At 38.3% G+C, this 17,545-nt stretch overlaps 1 protein-coding gene across 1 annotated transcript in view; it reads right to left on the bottom strand.

Moving 5' to 3' along the window:
• Window positions 1-17,545, bottom strand: part of LOC150075707 (calcineurin-binding protein cabin-1-like) — a 1,104,404-nt gene that overhangs the window by 835,935 nt on the left and 250,924 nt on the right. Inside the window, exons 11-12 of the mRNA XM_090388624.1 lie at window positions 13,505-13,766; window positions 1,245-1,459 (exon numbers count right to left, since the gene is read on the bottom strand). Of these exons, the coding sequence (XP_090244750.1) occupies window positions 1,245-1,459; window positions 13,505-13,766 (477 nt within the window). The remainder of the gene's footprint in view (window positions 1-1,244; window positions 1,460-13,504; window positions 13,767-17,545) is intronic.

Raw genomic sequence — 17,545 nt, 5'->3', positions numbered from 1 at the left:
AGAGCAGATATAATCATATAAGGGGCTGAAAGGTGACACCGGTGATACACTTGGACACTAATATCTCCTCTTAATATATTAGTGTCCATGTGTATCACCAGTATCACTTACTTACTTAGTATTGGGCAATGTTGGGAAAAAGTCACAAGTTATGATTAATCAGACACAACAGGCTTGAATTTGGTCCCGTAGAGAGTGTTCAAGGCTCACGGGGAAGAATTTTTCTCAGTGTGATCTGTGCTTGTTAACAGGAGAAACTGGTTTTGCCTGATAGAGGGTGCAAAAATATTTGCTGATGCTATCAAGCCAGTGCTAGGTGGGTCAGAAAATTGCTAGCTTTGGGTTACACAGACTAACATATTAACTAGAGCCACAAGCTGAGGTGAAAATGATTCTTGCACTGCTGCTAGGCAGCAAAGTGTCAGCGATTTCAAGCTCTGCTTTGGATCATCATGGAATAAGTAAATACATGAGGTGTGTTAAGGTAACTAAGAGTAAGAACAGGTGCACATATACTTGCATGTACACTAATTCTAGGAGCAAAGTAAATAAATTTGATGAATTTGAAGTATTGATTAAGTCATCAATGCAGACATTGTGGGGATATCAAAGACATAGTGTCATTCAGACAAAAGGGATGTGGAATTTGAATATAGGGTGCACAATGAGCACAGAAAGGACATAGTTTACACCATACAATGTTGGCTTCCCCCAACTCTGTGATGTAGCTTTGAGATGCAATACAAACTTTGTAAAGGACAGATAGTGTGTGATCGTGGGTCTGTGTCATGTTGTGTTATGTTGGTCTGTTATTTTATTTAAGTTTAAAAAATTACCTATTAATTCTATTTACAGAGAAACAATATTGTAGAGAAAAGGCAGGCACTAGTTTCAGCTTAATGAAGTATGCTTAACTACTTTTATAGTAATGTTCAGTTTTGTGTTGGTTTCAGAGATATTTGAATGCTCTGACCCTCATCATAGTATACAATATCTTTCTATGTAACACAATTAAAAGATTGAATCTTCTGCTTTAGAATTTAGACAATTACAATTCACAACAAAAATTTATCTTCTATGTGTAGTATAAATGCTCCACTACTAATCTGTTTTATTAAATAAAATGATATGCTATAAGCTATAGAATGAATAAAAAATACAAACAAAATCAAAAAACTATCTTAAATTAGAAGTTTAAGTAAATTTAATTTTTATCTATAGGGCATAATCAAAATGAATCTCACCCTTGCAGACCGCCTTTTTCCTCCAAAATCTGCTGCTTCTAAATGAAGTCTCTTGCGCTTTGGCCCACGTCTACTAGTTATTGGGGTATCTGCATATAGAGTTCCATCAATCATGCGAATTTGTGCAGTTGGAATAGTGGAAACAAATATATTAGGAACATAACCCATTGAAGTGTTAGGAGTGATTTCATCAACTTCTATTTCCACCTGGCTTTCTGAAAAAATATGATATTCAAAATATAATAGCAGCTGATATGAACTAAGTAGGGGGAGGTAAAAAAAAAAATCCATAAATACCTACACAAATCCAGTCAGATAAAGCTATAATTGATTCTTCATAATAAAACGTATCATAGATATTTATAGCAATGCAGAAATCTATGCACTTATTTAGGAAGAGACTAATCATTCTCTCCATCAGGGATGTATTCCTGACCAACATACAACTTATGTTTGACTTTCAAAAATCTGGAATAAACACATTTGTAAGGAAGAAAAAGGCAGAAAACAGGGGATTTTTTTTTTTTAAAAAGGCAGAACCAGTGTTAAGGGGAAATCTTGTCTGACCACTAGGTGGCAGTGATCACAGTGTGCTGAAGTGGGATTTACTCAAAGAGGTAACTACCATCAGGAGTAAAGGGAAGGGTTTTGCTTTCAAAAAGACGACTATGGTGGTCTGAGACAGTATTTAAATTCTGTATGGTTTAACCAACTGATGATGTTATCAAAAGCAAATTCAAAATGGGAGGAACTCAAAAGAATTAATCTTGGAAGCTACTAGGCTTTATATACCAACTAAGAAATATTGTTCATGGTTTAGGCCTAAATGGATGTCAGATAAACTAATGAGACATGTGGCAGAGAAGAAAAATGCATGGGATACATATAAATTAATGGGTGACATGGTTACAGACCAGCTTATATCTAGCCTATGATAGATATAAGCTGGTCTGTAACCAATTCACAAAGGAGATTAGGCAGGCAAAGGCAGATTATGAGAAATCTTTGGTAAAGAATGCAAAGAAAAACATCAAAAAATTCTTTACCTATGTAAACTCTAGAAGGAAAGGGATGAATCGGGTTGGTCCACCAGATATTGATAGTTAAACTGTTGATGATCCTGCTCAGGGGGCTAACAAACTAAATGAGTATTTTGCAACTACATTCACCCATGAGGAGTTATTCAGGGAGAGGTATGCCAAAGGAGAATTAAACTCCAGCGGTGAGCTAGATAAATTTGTAATAACTGAGAAGAAAGTGGAGGATAAATTGTTGAAGAGAAACATAAAAAAGGCACCCGGGGTGGATGGGATCTATCCATTTATATTAAAGGAGGCAGCAAAGGAAGTAAGCAAACCCTTAGCCATAATTACGACAGCTTCCTTGGACTCAGGGGGGGTACCCATGGACTGGAGATGTCCAAATGTGACCCCAATTCACAAAGGAGGCACTGGTTAAAGAAGCACTGCAGGATTATCTAGACAAGACTTCAGTTATAGCCTTGACACAGCATGGTTTTGTTAAGGGGAAGTCTTGTCTGACCAATTTGACTAGATACTATGATGTGGTCACAAAGGAACTGGATGTGGTGAATAACTTTGATATCATATATTTCGATGTTAGAAAGGCTTTTGATACACTTGCACATGAAAGACTGCTGCACAAATTAGAGCAGTGAGGCATTGGAGGCAAATTGCTGCTATGAATAAAGGGATGGTTGAGTGGGAGAAGACAGAGAGTGGTAATCAATGGACACTGCTCTTTGTGGACTAATGTTATTAGTGGAGTCCCTCAGGGTTCAGTGTTAGGTCCATTGTTGTTTTCTGTATTTATAAATGATATTGATGGTGTATCAGGCTTAACGTCCAAGTTTGCAGACGATATGAATTTTGGCAGGGTTGTTAAGGGCACTAATGACAGTACACTGCTGCAACAGGATCTAGAAAAGTTGAGCAGATGGGCTGAGAGGTAGAAAATGAAGTTTAACAATGACAAATGTAAAGTACTACATATGGGAAGCAGTAGCCACAAAGTAACATATCAACCCTGTGGTACTACACTGACAGCGGTAGAGACCTGGAGGTAATTGTGGAGGCAGATATGAAGTTTTCTGAGCAGTGCAGATGGTCTGCCAGAGCAGGTCATGGGGTTTTGTCAATGATATACAGAAATTCTGCTACTAGGGAAAAGGAGGTGATTATCCCTTTGTATAATGCAATGGTCAGGCCACACCTTGAGTACTGTATACAGGTCCGGAGGCCTCATTTTAAGAAGGATATAAGCTGTTGGAACAGGTACAGAGAAGGGCAACAAGATTAGTGAATGGAACGAAGGGTTGCTCTTACAAAGAAAGTCTTAAGTTTTGCAGATTAGTGTCTGGAGACTGCCCCTGGAGGTGATCTGATTGAGATGTATAAAGCCTTGAATGGTTTGAGCATGCTCAATGCTGATGAAATTCTTCCTCTTGCTCAGAATAATCACCTGAGAGGGCATATATTCCAAGTGTGGAAAGAAGTTGTAGAATAGATGTGCGGAAGTTTGCCTTTAGCCTGTGGGTAGTTGATTGGTGGAACAGACTTCCATCTTTTGTTGTGGAAGTTGATAGCCTAAATAAATTTAAGGCTGAGCTGGACAGGTATTTGGAACAAACGAGGGGTGAAATGGGAGCAGTTTTTTTTTTTTTTTTTTTTTTGTTTTCTGATGTTGCATAAGCTTGCTTTCTTGCATCATATACCTCTGCTAGTGATAATGCTAATTAACATTCACTCACCCTTCCTAGCATTTCCTTTTATGCTCTCACCTTTACATTCACTCATCCTTTCAGTCCAGTTCTCATTCATTCATCCTCATTCATACACACTAGCATACTTCAAAAACCTGTAGCTTACTAGTTTTTTCCAGCTGACCGGTAACTCTGGCTACATATCTATAACAGTCTCATTAAAGTCCTTTCCGTGAGTGTTGTCACGTTAGGGAATTCAGTCTATTTTGGTTGTACGTATGTTAAGATGAGGGCAGTACCAGCCTGCCTTTATTTCCATCAGTCATATTTGGTTATTTTCCTACCTCATGGTCCCCTGGCAATGAGCCAAAGGGTTTCCCAGAGGCAGGGTGTCAAATCTGGTAAATTCCGGTAATTTCTGAATCAATTCAGGTGTGTTCAGTCATGTAAAGATTTTGCCATTCACTGGGCATGGGGATGGATGGGCTGGCTATATATTTGGTCCAATGACTGCTTGAAGAGCCTGTCTCTGCAAGTTTCATCGAATTTCAAAAATGTTTTGAACATACTTGGTGAAGGCCTTGTAAAAGACCTCCTCCATGATGAATTGGTGTTCTTGGCCCCTAGGAACGGATACAATTTCTGTTATTAACCAGTTAATCACAGAAATTGGATCCATTCCCACCAAAAAGACAAGGTCGTTAGCAAAGGCAACCCTGTCTGTAGGGCCTAAATCTTTTGCCAGGAATACATCAAGCACACAGGTCCAAAAGAATGGACCCAGTACTGAACCCTGTGGGCAACCTTTTGTAACTGGTTGATTTTTGATTGGGCACATGTTCATACAGAACATGTGCCCAATCCTCACTTTTGCCACAGGTACAGTGGAGGTCATCGGCCAGTCCCAAATAGTGCAATTTAGCTTTAAGGGATCCATGACTTGTCAACAGAAATGTGGTGTAAAGTCCTCAAGCATACCATTTAGGTGGTTTTGGACTAACCATAGCCACCTGTGAAAAAAACTGTTTGGTAGTGGCACTTTTGGTCTCTTGCTCCCATTCAGTTTGCCATATCTGATGTAATGTGGCAATTTGTCCTTTCTCTGTCTTGATGTCATTGGCAAAGTTTGGGATTATGCCAGGAAACCCATGGGATTGCTTTTTTAAGTCTATAATATAGCCCCTTTTTTTGCAATTTCAAGGTGCAGTGGTAGGGTACAGGCCAAAACTTGCAGGGCCAGGATACTAACTGTACATGCAGCATGCTCTAGTTATTGTTAATAAGATTGTTCTTTGAATGCTATTTAATTTTGCTCTGTTTCTAACTTTGGCTGTGCATGAGATTTTAGCAGGTAAAAACACTGCTCTGCAAACAAGTGCCAGGGTTCTGCGCTTGAGATCCCAATGGCTCGGCTGATTCTGGCAATCATTCCAGCATAATTTTGGACTTTTTTGGCCAAGTATGATAGGTATGGATAGAATGTTAATTTGGAGTCTAGAATTATGTCTAAGTATTTCAATTCTTAGATCATGTGAATTGAGGTATCACCTAGTTTTATCACTGGTGTTCATCTTATATTTAGATTTCCTTAGTTTTTTCTGCCAAGATTGAGCATGTGGGTTAGTGCCCATTTCTGCAGTTGTTTTAGTGCTATGTTTGCTCTTTCTTTCACTACCCTTCTGATGTTACCTTTTACCAAAAAGACAAGGTCGTTAGCAAAGGCAACCCTGTCTGTAGGGCCTAAATCTTTTGTCAGGAATACATCAATCACACAGGTCCAAAAGAATGGACCTAGTACTGAACCCTGTGGGCAACCTTTTGTAACTGGGCATTTTAATTCTTGGAACTGTGTGCACACTACTACATGTCTGTTACCAAGATACGTGTTTATACATTGATACAGATTTTTTGGTACATTTGTCTGGCAGCGTCTTCTGAGGATACTTGGCCACCAGAGAGTATCAAATGCACCAGAAAAGTCAATAGACACTGCCAGCATGTACTTTTGATCACTATTATTCACTGTTGTGATATAGTGCATGGCATCCTCACAGTTGAGGATTCTTGCTTAAAACCAAATTGGTGTTCAAAATTTTGGTTGGCTTCAGTATAATATAAATTAAGTCTATAGAGGAGTAGACGTTCCATTATTTTTCCTAGAACAGGCAATAAAGCTATAGGTCTGTATGATTTAGGCTCAGTAGGATTTTTTCAGGGATTCTTTAAGATTAATCTAATTATAGCCAGTTTCCATGCTTGTGGGAATAAACCCTCAGCCAAGTCATGATTAAATAAGTTCTGTAGAGTATCAGAAGAAATTTCTGCTAACTTTTTAATGGTTTCTATTGCAATTAAGTCAGGTCCACGGCACTTATTGTTTTTGGTTTTTAAGAGTGCTGCTTAAAGTAATTCCATGGTGAAGGGTGGTTCTATTGACATATTGCTATAATTTACGTTGCTGGCCATTATGTCACTCTGAGCCTGGGTTAACCCCTAATTCTCAGACTGAAATAAATGATCCAATATGTTATTTATGGAGTCCACCCAAGGAATTAAGGCAGATGTAGTTACAATTAAGGCAGATGCAGTTCCATCTGCCTTAATTGTAGAGTTCACCTCTTGGCAGTTTGTTGGTGACAATCCTGCAGACCACATCCCAAAGGTTGCCATTACTGGATGTCCTCACCAAGGCCTGCCAACATTTCTGAGATTCCTACAGGAATCTCTCAGAGCCTCAACCTCACTCTGGGGCCAAGTTGCCCTTGCTCTCTGGAAGTGTTTTCTGGCCCGGTGCACCCTTTGCCAGAGTATATCAAGTTCAGGGCATTTACAGGTTTTCTTTTGGGTATTGCTAGATTGGATGCTTTTTGAAGCATAATTGTGACATTTGGGTTGTGTTAATCTGGACTACAGTTGTTATGAATCTAAGTCTGCTGCTGGTTTTGGATTTCATCTGTGAAGGTTGCCAGTTGGCTTTCTTTAAGTTGTATCTGATTATATCTTGAGGCAGCTATATCTGGCTGTCTATTTGTCTCTGTAAGGTAAAAGTTTTAGCCCTATGGTCTGAGGTGGTCCAAGCTTCTTGGACCATCCAATCTGTAATTTTGGTAGATATGGAAGCAGTGGCCAAAGTTATATCTATATCACTTTCCCACAGTGTACTACTGTAGGTAGGTAGGTTGTGGAGTCTATTTATTAACTGTAGGGTAGAAGTGGCTAGGTAGTCTGTTAGGAGTCGGCCATTATGTGCTCCTGGTATGTCAACTGTACAGCTGAGCCAAAGGCTTGACAGACAGTTGGTATCTATGGAGACTATTATCTTAGAATTTGGAAAAACTGTGAGTACATTTTGTAGATAATGAATGTTAGGATTTATATCCTCTCCTGACCTACAGTAGAGGGATTCAATGTTTGACTAATTATTTGTGCACAAACTGCTAACGGGACACACAGAGAGTTAACCTTTGAAACTGTAAGAGAAAGATTTTTAATTACTATTGCTGTTAGTGAGGTTTCATGTGAAGATTCTATTATTCTGTATATTCCGGGAAAGTGGTTCTCAAACTTTTTTTGACTCGCAAACACCTTTCAACATAATATTTTTAAAGCGAACCACAAAGCCTATATTTTCTGAAATCATATAATATTTCTGAATTCTTATTATAAAATATTTCCAGTACTACGTTTTGATAAGCAACATAGCGTAATAATAAAAATTATTATTAAGTATCATTTATACTTTGCAAAGCAGTTATTAATCAGACCAAACTAAATTTTGAACAGGCTAAGGTAGAAAACTTGCTTCTTGTCCAATGGTAACCAACCAATTATGGTCTCTTGCCAAAACTATTGGCTGCAATTTTTGCTCATCTCTGCTCCCACTTCTGTCAAAACCAGACGATTCTGTTCGCACATCAGCAAAAGATAAAGCTGACCAGCTAGCATCCTATTTTTCTTCCAACTCATGTATTGATGATCTTGGTAAATCACCTAAAACCATTCCCAGTACACTCCATGTGGTCTTCCTTCAAAAGGATGTCAGGATTTTGACGAATCTAATGCTAAGAAAGATGAATCTGATGAATTTTTCATCAATCTGATGCTAAAAAATACCAGGTACTAATGGTATTTCTCTACTTGTTCTCAAAACCTGAGCTCGTGAACTTACTTCTGTTCTTTGCCACTTTTTTTTTTTCACTTCCTTATTCCAAAGGTGTTTATCCTTCTGCTTGAAAATTTGTCATATGTAATCCCCAATATTTTGCCTAGAAATTGGCAAAAATAAAGATAAACATAGGAGTAGAAGAAGTCTTTTTGGGAGATATAAGACAGAGCTGAGTTTTAGTAGGATTGAAATTAAGTTATTTCCCCCCCCCCCCTGGAGAACCTAGAGATCGGAATTTAAGGAATCGGTAGTGGATATTTGAGAAGTTGAAGCTGTTTGAGCAGGGCAAGGTTTCTCAAACTGTAATGTGGAATGCAATGTGCTATCGTCAGCAAAACTATGGATAGGATTTCCGGTCAATCGAAGCAGGTCATTAAAATACAAGAGGAAAAGAGTGGGAAAAAGAACTGAAGTACAGTCTGGTGTGTGGTACTAGACTGTAGTTCATTTTTAATAATTTCTACGTAATATGACACATATAATTGCATAATCTGTTTGAGCAGGGCAAGGTTTCTCAAACTGGAAGGTGGAATGCAATGTGCTATCGTCAGCAAAACTATGGATAGGATTTCAGATCAATGGAAGAAGGTCATTATATACAAGAGGAAAAGAGTGGGAGAAAGAACTGAAATACAGTCTAGTATGTGGTACTAGACTGTAGTTCATTTTTAATAATTTCTAATTTAACCGCCAACTCAAACTATCTAAAAACATTCCGTCTGATCAACGATCGCCAGTATGGATTACATCAGTGTCGATCCCATTGTGATATTCTGGCTTATGTTATCCATATATGGACAAATTCGATGGAAAAGTTCGGTGAAACACTTGCGCTTGACATCTCCAAGGTTTTTGTTCGTGTTTGGCATAAAGGTCTTCTAAATAAGCTTCCATCCTATGGTTTGCCAGCTGTTTTTTGTAATTGGGTATGCAGCTTTATCTCTGACTGCTCACTGGTTAATGGTAGCTAGCTCTCTGTCTTCTAACTACTCCCCTAATGCTGTTCCTCAGGATTCAGTTCTTTCTCCCACTCCTAATTTTCCAGGGGGGAAAAAGATAACTTAATTTCAATCCGTCTAAAACTCAGTCCTCTCATTTATCTCCCAAAAAGGATTCTTCTGCTCCTATGTTAATCTATGAGACGCTCCTATTTCTAGGAAAGATCTTAGGGATTACCTGACTTCTAATCTCTCTTGGCATAAAGCACATTACAAATATTGCTTCATCTGCATCTAAAAAACTTGGTTTTCTCTTTTTCTCTTGGCGTTACTTTCTTTTCAAACTGTTGTTGACTCTGTAGAAATCGGAAATCTGGCCTACCACGGAATATTGTTCCCACATCTGGGGCAGTGCCCCCAAAACCTCTCTCAGGCTTCTAGATTCCATTCAAAAGAGGGTAGTTAGGTTAATTAATGTCTCATCTCTAACAAAAAAAAAAAAAAAAAAAAAAAAAAAAAGATGTTACGGTCACCCGTAAATGATTATATCTACCCACATATTTATTGTGTCCATAAATTGCATGTGTTCTCTGGTCGATTTGCCTGTTTCGCTGGATGAAAAAACCTTGCTATATAAGCCTGAGACCGACTAACTCAGCCACGGAGTAAAAAAAAAACCTATTAAAATTCCTTGTGCCATCGACGGGATTCAAATCTGGGCCTTTTCCACCCAGTGTGGGGAGGACGGTGACCATACCACTGTGCTACCAGTGCACACAGTCTCATCTCTAACAGAGTCTCTCCACTCACTGTTTCTGCTGCATGCCTTTACTACAGATACTTCCATGGGCACCGTTGTTCTCAATTGGCGTCTATAATTCTCGCTCTCTCTCTTTCAAAGCAATCCGAACACGTGATGCAACCAGTCAACATCCATTTACTGTCCAACTTCAAACTCACAGAACCAACTTTTCATCTTGCTTGTTTATTCATTCAGTTTCCGTTTTCTGGAACACACTTCCTTCTAATGTATTTACTGAAAATTACAATAAACGGAAGTTTAAATCTAATGTCAACAGGTATCTTCTTTCAATGTTTCAACCTTCAACCCATGCACGGTACTAAGTACTACAGATTCTAAAAAAAAAAGGTAAAAAGGTCCTTGAGAATCAAAAAAAATTTAGTATGAAAACATAGATATACTGTTTAAACTAATTAGAAGGAATTGTTGGAGATGTGGTTTCTTTCTTTGGCAATTCTTTACTTTTTATTTAATTTTATTTTATTGTTTATTATTATGTATATATTTTGTAGTTTACAATAACATACCTATAAATAAATCTAAGCAGACACCGTTATAGAATTTTTAGTGTGAACCCCTGGAACACTTTTGCGAACCACCGGTTGGGAACCGCTGTTCTAGAGTATCCCTGAATCCTACCCTGATGAGTATATGGCTCTTGGATTATCAGGATATCTATATTATTTTCCTCTGCTTTAAGTTTGTTTTGATCCACAACTGTATATGCTCTGTGAGCATTTAATTGGAAGAACTTTAGAGCCCTGTCACAAGTCTGGTTTAAATTAAGGCCCATAATTTGTTCTCAATTTAAGCTGTTTCACCATTTTTTGATAGCTAGGACAGTTGTTGTTGTTATTGTTGCTGCTGTTATTTGATTTTTAGGAGCATTAGCAACTAAGGCCATATTAATCCGGGGATATGCAGTGGTCATTCCCTGACCTTTCTGCTTCCTCCGTATTTGGTGGTCACGGGCTTGAACCCCGGTCTAATCAAGAAGCATGTGCTACGAACTGCTGCTCCTGCCCACTTTTTTTTTTTTTTTTTTTTCAATGGTAACCCCAAACACGAAAGGTATAAAAACCTATAGTACTTAGTACCGTGAATGGGTTGAAAGAGAAGTATGGGGGTGATGCCGGAAACTTTGCTCTAGAGACTAAACATGGGTTTCACCACTTCAAGACTCCAATAAGCAAAGTGGTGGTATTGCACTGGTTGATGAGCGTCATCTACCACCTGGTTGGCTATGGAGGTACCATAGCTAGGACAATTATTGTCCCTAAGACTATGGTGAAAGTCTATTTTGGCCAACTTACATGTAGCACACTTAGGTTGTGTGGTTCTATGTTACAGTTTTTATAGTCATGGCCAGTGACTGCAGAGTGGCCACAGATTGGGTCTTTTTTGCTGGCACTGCCTGGCTGTATGACCAAATCTGTGGCAGTGGTAACATTTTGTAACTGGAAAATATTCCCTGAATCTATGGCTGGTCCAGCCAGCATAGATTCTCTGCTGATTTTTTAGGATTGTCCATACCCTTGGAGAACATTCCACAATGGCATTTAATTGGCAATATATATATATTTTTTTTATTTGTTGTTCCATGTTTGATTTGGAATTCCTTAGCCATTTCATCTAAGGTTAATTGCTCACTGCAATTTTTATAATAAAAGTCCATCATGACCTCTCTCATGGGGGTGGTCTTAGGCATGTCAAAGATAATGATATTTGGGTTTCTACCCTTTGGCTTTTGAGCTTGTAATCTTAGTTTTGGATTTCAGGATGTCCCTGTATAGTTTCTATTTCCTCTTTAATGGTTGCTTCAATCAGAATGCCATTGTTTCTGGTTTTCCTAAGGGCTATTAACTTTCACTTCCTTCAGGTGAGGTTTCAATTTAGTCAATACTGTTTCTTTGACTTCTTCACTACTTTTTTTAATGAGGATTTCTCTGCAGCCTTCAATATTATTACATTTTCATCCTTTTTTTGGGAGGTTCAGTCTTTTTTTGTCCTTGTTATTATCTCTTTAGGTTGAGTCTGATCTTTGTTTTTGGCAGCTCCAACAGCCTGTGCATAAGTTTGTACATTTATGTTTTTATATACTTCCTTTTCCTTTTCAGAGTTTAAAGCCTCAACTCTGGCTTTTAACACTTTGTTTCCCACATTCACTTTGTTCACTGTGCTCTCTAATATCGTCCAGTATTGGACTATTTGTAAGCGTTACTGCAACTTTGAAGACCTAATGGCTAGCAGCCATTAGGTCTTCCAAATGTAATTTGGTACCTACTGTTTGGTTTACTGGATCCTTTATGTTTGCAATAGAGGCCAGCTTTCTACAAATTCTTTGCCCAGGATTTCATGCATTTCAATTATTCTTGAGTTTTTAGCTTTCTATTTCTGCTAGCACTAAGAGGCCCAGGTGGCCAGTTTTCTATTTCGTCATTAGTTTTGCCTGTGGGGTGTTTTCCCAAGTTTCGCAATCGATCTCTGTTTCTAGTGCATTTTTCTTGCATTTGTTTGGAGTTTCTGCATCTTAAATAGCTTATAAGATGTTAGAAGACATCGAGAACTATCTAGCGATACTAAAGTTAGGCTAAAATTCACAGAATAACTGGAGATATTAGTGTTTAAAGTTGTGTGGGGATGGAAGTTTCTGGAATTTCTAGTTCTATGACAAAGAAAACTATTTTAAATTTGGGAATTTTACACGAATTTAAAATAGTTATCTATATGATAGATAGATTTATGTACTCTATATGATAGATAAGCTCTATTTCACCATTTATAATAGTAATATTTCCACAGTTCTGAGCCTTGACAAAATAGTACGTGGTTACTGCACAATCACTACCGCTAGCGATACGGCAATTGCAAAGATATGCAAACGGATCAGAAATGTGTAAAAAGGCTAATATTATAACAAGAAAACACTTAGCTGTAATTCTTCTACTGCGAGCATAAATACTTACCTTTAGTTTCCTCTGATCCATGTTAGAAAATGCCAATCCTAAAAAATCTAAACGTGAGTTATTGGGAATGCCTTCCTCCAAAACAATCAAGTTCTGCTCACCACTACACGTCTTACCACCTCAAAACTGGAAGGTGGAATGCAATGTTAGTCTACAAGCATTAGTCTAGCCAAGGAGGATGCCTTTGTGTGTGCTAGATGTCTAGAGTGTCAAGAAATTAGGTGCCAACTCAGCATTCTGATGGGTGTCTATGAGAGCATGAGGTGTACGATAAATGCCGTGGAAAAAAAATTTAAATTAATTAATGAATTAATGAGGCTCATGGCAGAGAAGAAAATGTATAGGATGCATATAAATTATCAGGTGACGCAGAAGCTTATGGCAGATATAAGCTTGTCTGTAATCAAGTCACAAAGAATGTTAGGCAGATTACTAGAAATCCTTGCCAAAGGATGCAAAGAAAAACAGCAAAGAGTTCTATATTTATGTAAACTCTTAAAGGAAAGAGATGAATCAGATTGAACCACTTAACATAGGTAGCTTGACTATTGATGATTATGCTCACGTAATCATTTGTTTTCATTGTTCACTACAGGTTGGGGAGGAAGCAAAACTTACAAAATATGTAAAATCACACAATTATAAAAATAGAAAGACAAATACCAACCTCCAGCAGAACTCTGCTGCTGCTGATCCTGTTGATCATGTAAATAGCATGATGGCTGCTGATTTAGTATACCCTGAGGCTGTGATGATTGTGACACCGGTATGGCAACACTTGCTGGAGAGGCTAAAGGAATACTATATGCTTCTGAAGAGGAAGACACAGTCGCTGGAGAAGCAGCTCCCTTTTCAGCATCCACTACAGTCTCCATAAATTTGTTTGCATTTTCAGTATATCTGTTCAGATCAACTCGACAAACAAATGACTGAAAAACAGAAAATATCTTATTCATATTCTTAGATATCAAAAGATTTATATCAGACAATTGGCTTTATGACTCTCATCATTCTGACAAGAAATATTTTTAATAAGTCAAACAAGCTTGTGAACATGTACTGTTATGAAAACAAAAATTTAGCATTAGCATTAATAGAGGCATACGGATGCAAGAAAGCAAGATTACACAGCATCGGCCAAAAAAAAAAATTACAATTTCACCCCTCTATTTTTTAAAATGCCTGCTCAACAAAGCCTTAAATTTATTTAGGCTTTCAACTGACACAACAAAAGATGGAAGTCTGTTCCACCAATCAACTACCCACTGGCTAAAGGCAAATTTCCGTACATCTATTCTACAACTGTCATTCCTCAATTTGAATCTATGCCTCCTCAGGTTCTCAATCTAAACAAGGGGAAGAATCCCATTAGCATTCAGCTTGCTCAACCCATTTAAGGCCTTATACACCTCAATAAGATCACATCGCAGGTGCCTACTCTTCAGGTTCTGCAATTTGCAGAACTTAAGCCTTTCTTCGTAAGAGCACCAGTTTGTTCCCCCCTCACTAATCATGTTGCCATTCTTTGTACTCATTCTAGCAACTCTATCCTTACTAAAATGAGGCCTCCAGACCTGAACAATGGGATAATCACCTCCCTGTCCCGTCTATCAAAATTCCTACATATCATTAACACGACTCCATGACCTGCCCTGGGAGCCCATCTGCACTGCTCAGCAAACTTCATATATTACTACACAATTTCCCCCAAGTATTTTTCACTTTCCACTTAGGCACCTCCTTAGCCAGGTGGGCAGGAGCAGCAGTGCATAGCACACGCTTCTTGATTAGACCAGGGTTCGAGCCTGTGACCACCAAATACGGAGGAAGCGTAAAGGTCAGGGAATGACTACCGCATATCCCTGGAGCAATATGGCCTTAGTTCCTAATGCTCCTAAAAACCAAATAACAAACAAACAAACTTTCCACTTCTCTGAGTAATACCACACAGTTGGTATGTTTCTCTTGGGTTATTGATACACATAAGCAGTACTTTGCATTTGTCAGTATTAAATTTCAGCTGCCACTTCCCAGCCCATTCGCCCAACTTATTTAGATTAAGTTGGAGTAGCATACTGTCTTTACTGTTGTTAACAACCCTGCCAACCTTTGTATCATCTGCAAACTTCAACATTAAGCCCAATATAACTTCATAAATATCATTGATGAATACACAAAACAACAATGGGCCCAGCACTGAACCCTGGGGACTTACTATATAGAAAAATGTTCAGCAATCTATGTAAAAAATATGATTATAGATAAAAAATGAAAAAACTTACAATGCACTACTCGCATATCCAATACGATGCTTCCCTTTATTTTTTACAATATTGTGTATGGTTTGGCCGACATTATAATGGTTCCTTAGAGATTTAACAGATGCATGGTTTTCAAACTTTAGAATAATTTCACGTTTTTGTTTAACTGAAAATGCAACTCCTTTGCATGTATTTTGAAAAATAGAGGGGTAAAGGAAAGGGTTTTCGCTTCCGTAAAGGTGAGTACAGTGGTCTCAGAAAGTTTTTAAATTCTGTACAGTGGGATAAACTGACCATGTTACCAACAGTAAATTCTAAGTGGGAAGCACTCAAGGAATTAATCGTGGATGCTACTAAAAGTTTTATACCTATTAAGAAATATTGTTCAAGGTTTAGGCCTAAATGATTATCAAATGAACTAATGAGACTCGTAACAGAGAAGAAAAATGCATGGGATGCACATAAATTATCAAGCAACTCAGAAGCCTATGGCAGATATAAGTTAGTCTGTAATCAGGTCACAAAGGAGGTTAGGCAGGCGAAGGCAGATTACGAGAAATCCTTGGCAAAAGATGCTAAGAAAAACAGCAAGGATTTCTTTACTTATATAAACTCTAAAAGGAAGGGGATGAATCTGATTGGTCCACTTGACATTGATGGTTCGACTGTTGATGATCCTGCTCAGATAGCAAACAAACTGAATGAGTATTTTGCATCTACATTCACACATGAGGAATTATTAACGTTTGAAAATGGCAGAAGGTTATCAAATTGTAGCAGGGTGCTTAATGAGTTTGTAATAACTGAGAGCAAAGTGGAGGAGAAATTGTTGAAGTTAAACATAAGAAAAGCACCTGGGGTGGATGGGATCAATCCAGTTATATTAAAGGAGGTGGCAAAGCAACTAAGCCAACCATTAGCCATAATTATGAGAGCATCCTTGGACTCAGGGGAGGTTTCCACGGACTGGAGATGTGCATATGTATCCTCAATTCACAAAGGGGGGATCAAAGGGTGGCACGGGTAATTACAGACCCGTTAGTTTAACTTCTGTTCCGGGTAAAATAATGGAGTCACCGGTTAAAGATGCATTGCAGGATCATCTAGACAAGACTGCAGCAATAATTCAGGCACAGCATAGGTTTGTTAAGGGAAAGTTTTGTCTGACAAATTTGATAGGATATTATGATGTGGTTACTAAGGAACTGGATGCAAAAAATAATTTTGATATCATATATTTGGATTTCAGGAAAGCTTTTGACAGTGTTGCGCATGAAAGACTATTGTACAAATTGGAGCAGAATGGTATTAAGGGTAAGTTGCTACAATGGATAAAAGGATGGTTAAGTGGGAGAAGACAGAGGGTGGTAATCAATGGGTGCTGCTCTTCGAGGAATAATATTATTAGTGGAGTCCCACAGAGTTCGTTGTTGGGTCCACTGTTGTTTTGTATATTTATCAACGATATTGATGAAGGTATATCAGGTTTAATGTCGAAGTTTGCAGATGATACAAAGGTCGGCAGGGTTGTTAATGACAGTAATGGCAGTGTGCTACTGCAACAGGATCTAGATAATTTGGGCAGATGGGCTAAGAAGTGGCAACGGAAGTTTAATCTTGACAAATGCAAAGTACTGCATATGGGTAGAAGTAACCCCAGAGAAACGTACCAACTGTGTGGTCCTACACTTAAGGTGGTAGAAAATGAAAAAGACCTGGGAGTAATTGTGCAGTCAGATATGAAGTTTTCTGAGCAATGCAGACAGGCCATGGGGTTTTGTCAATGATATATAGGAATTTTGATAGCAGGGAAAAGGAGGTGATTGTCCCTCTGTATAAGGCAATGGTCAGGCCACGCCTTGAATACTGCGTACAGGTCTGGAGGCCTCATTTTAGGAAGGATGTAGATTTGCTTGAGCGTGTACAGAGAAGAGCAACACGATTGGTGAGGGGAATGAAGGTATCCTCTTACCAAGAGAGGATTAAGTTCTGCAAATTGCAGTGGCTGGAGACTAGGAACCTGCGCGGTGATCTGATTGAGGTGTATAAGGCCTTGAATGGGTTGAGCACGCTGAATTCTGATGGGATCCTTCCACTTGTTCAGATTACAAACCTAAGGAGGCATAACTTCAAATTAAGAAAAGACAGATGTAGAATAGATGTGTGGAAATTTGCCTTTAGCCAGCGGGTGGTTAATTACTGGAACAAACTTCCATCTGCCGTTGTGGAAGTTGATAGGTTGAATAAATTTAAGGAGGAACTGGACAGGCATTTGGAGGGAAAGGTGTGATTTTTTTTTTTTTTTGGCTGATGCTGCATAAGCATCAGCCAAAAAAAAAAAAAAAATACTACTACTACCCATCATTTTCGTGATTTCTAAACAAAAAAATAATAAAAATTTACTATAAAAAAAATTCTGACATCCCTGACATAAATAACGAAAGAAA

This window comes from Mastigoproctus giganteus, chromosome 14 (genome assembly GCF_048544385.1).
Source record: "Mastigoproctus giganteus isolate SK-2022 chromosome 14, ASM4854438v1, whole genome shotgun sequence".
In the NCBI taxonomy this organism is placed as follows: Eukaryota; Metazoa; Arthropoda; class Arachnida; order Uropygi; family Thelyphonidae; genus Mastigoproctus; species Mastigoproctus giganteus.
The sequence above is the reverse complement of the archived record's forward strand: the minus strand, read 5'-3'. Positions and strand labels throughout refer to the sequence as shown.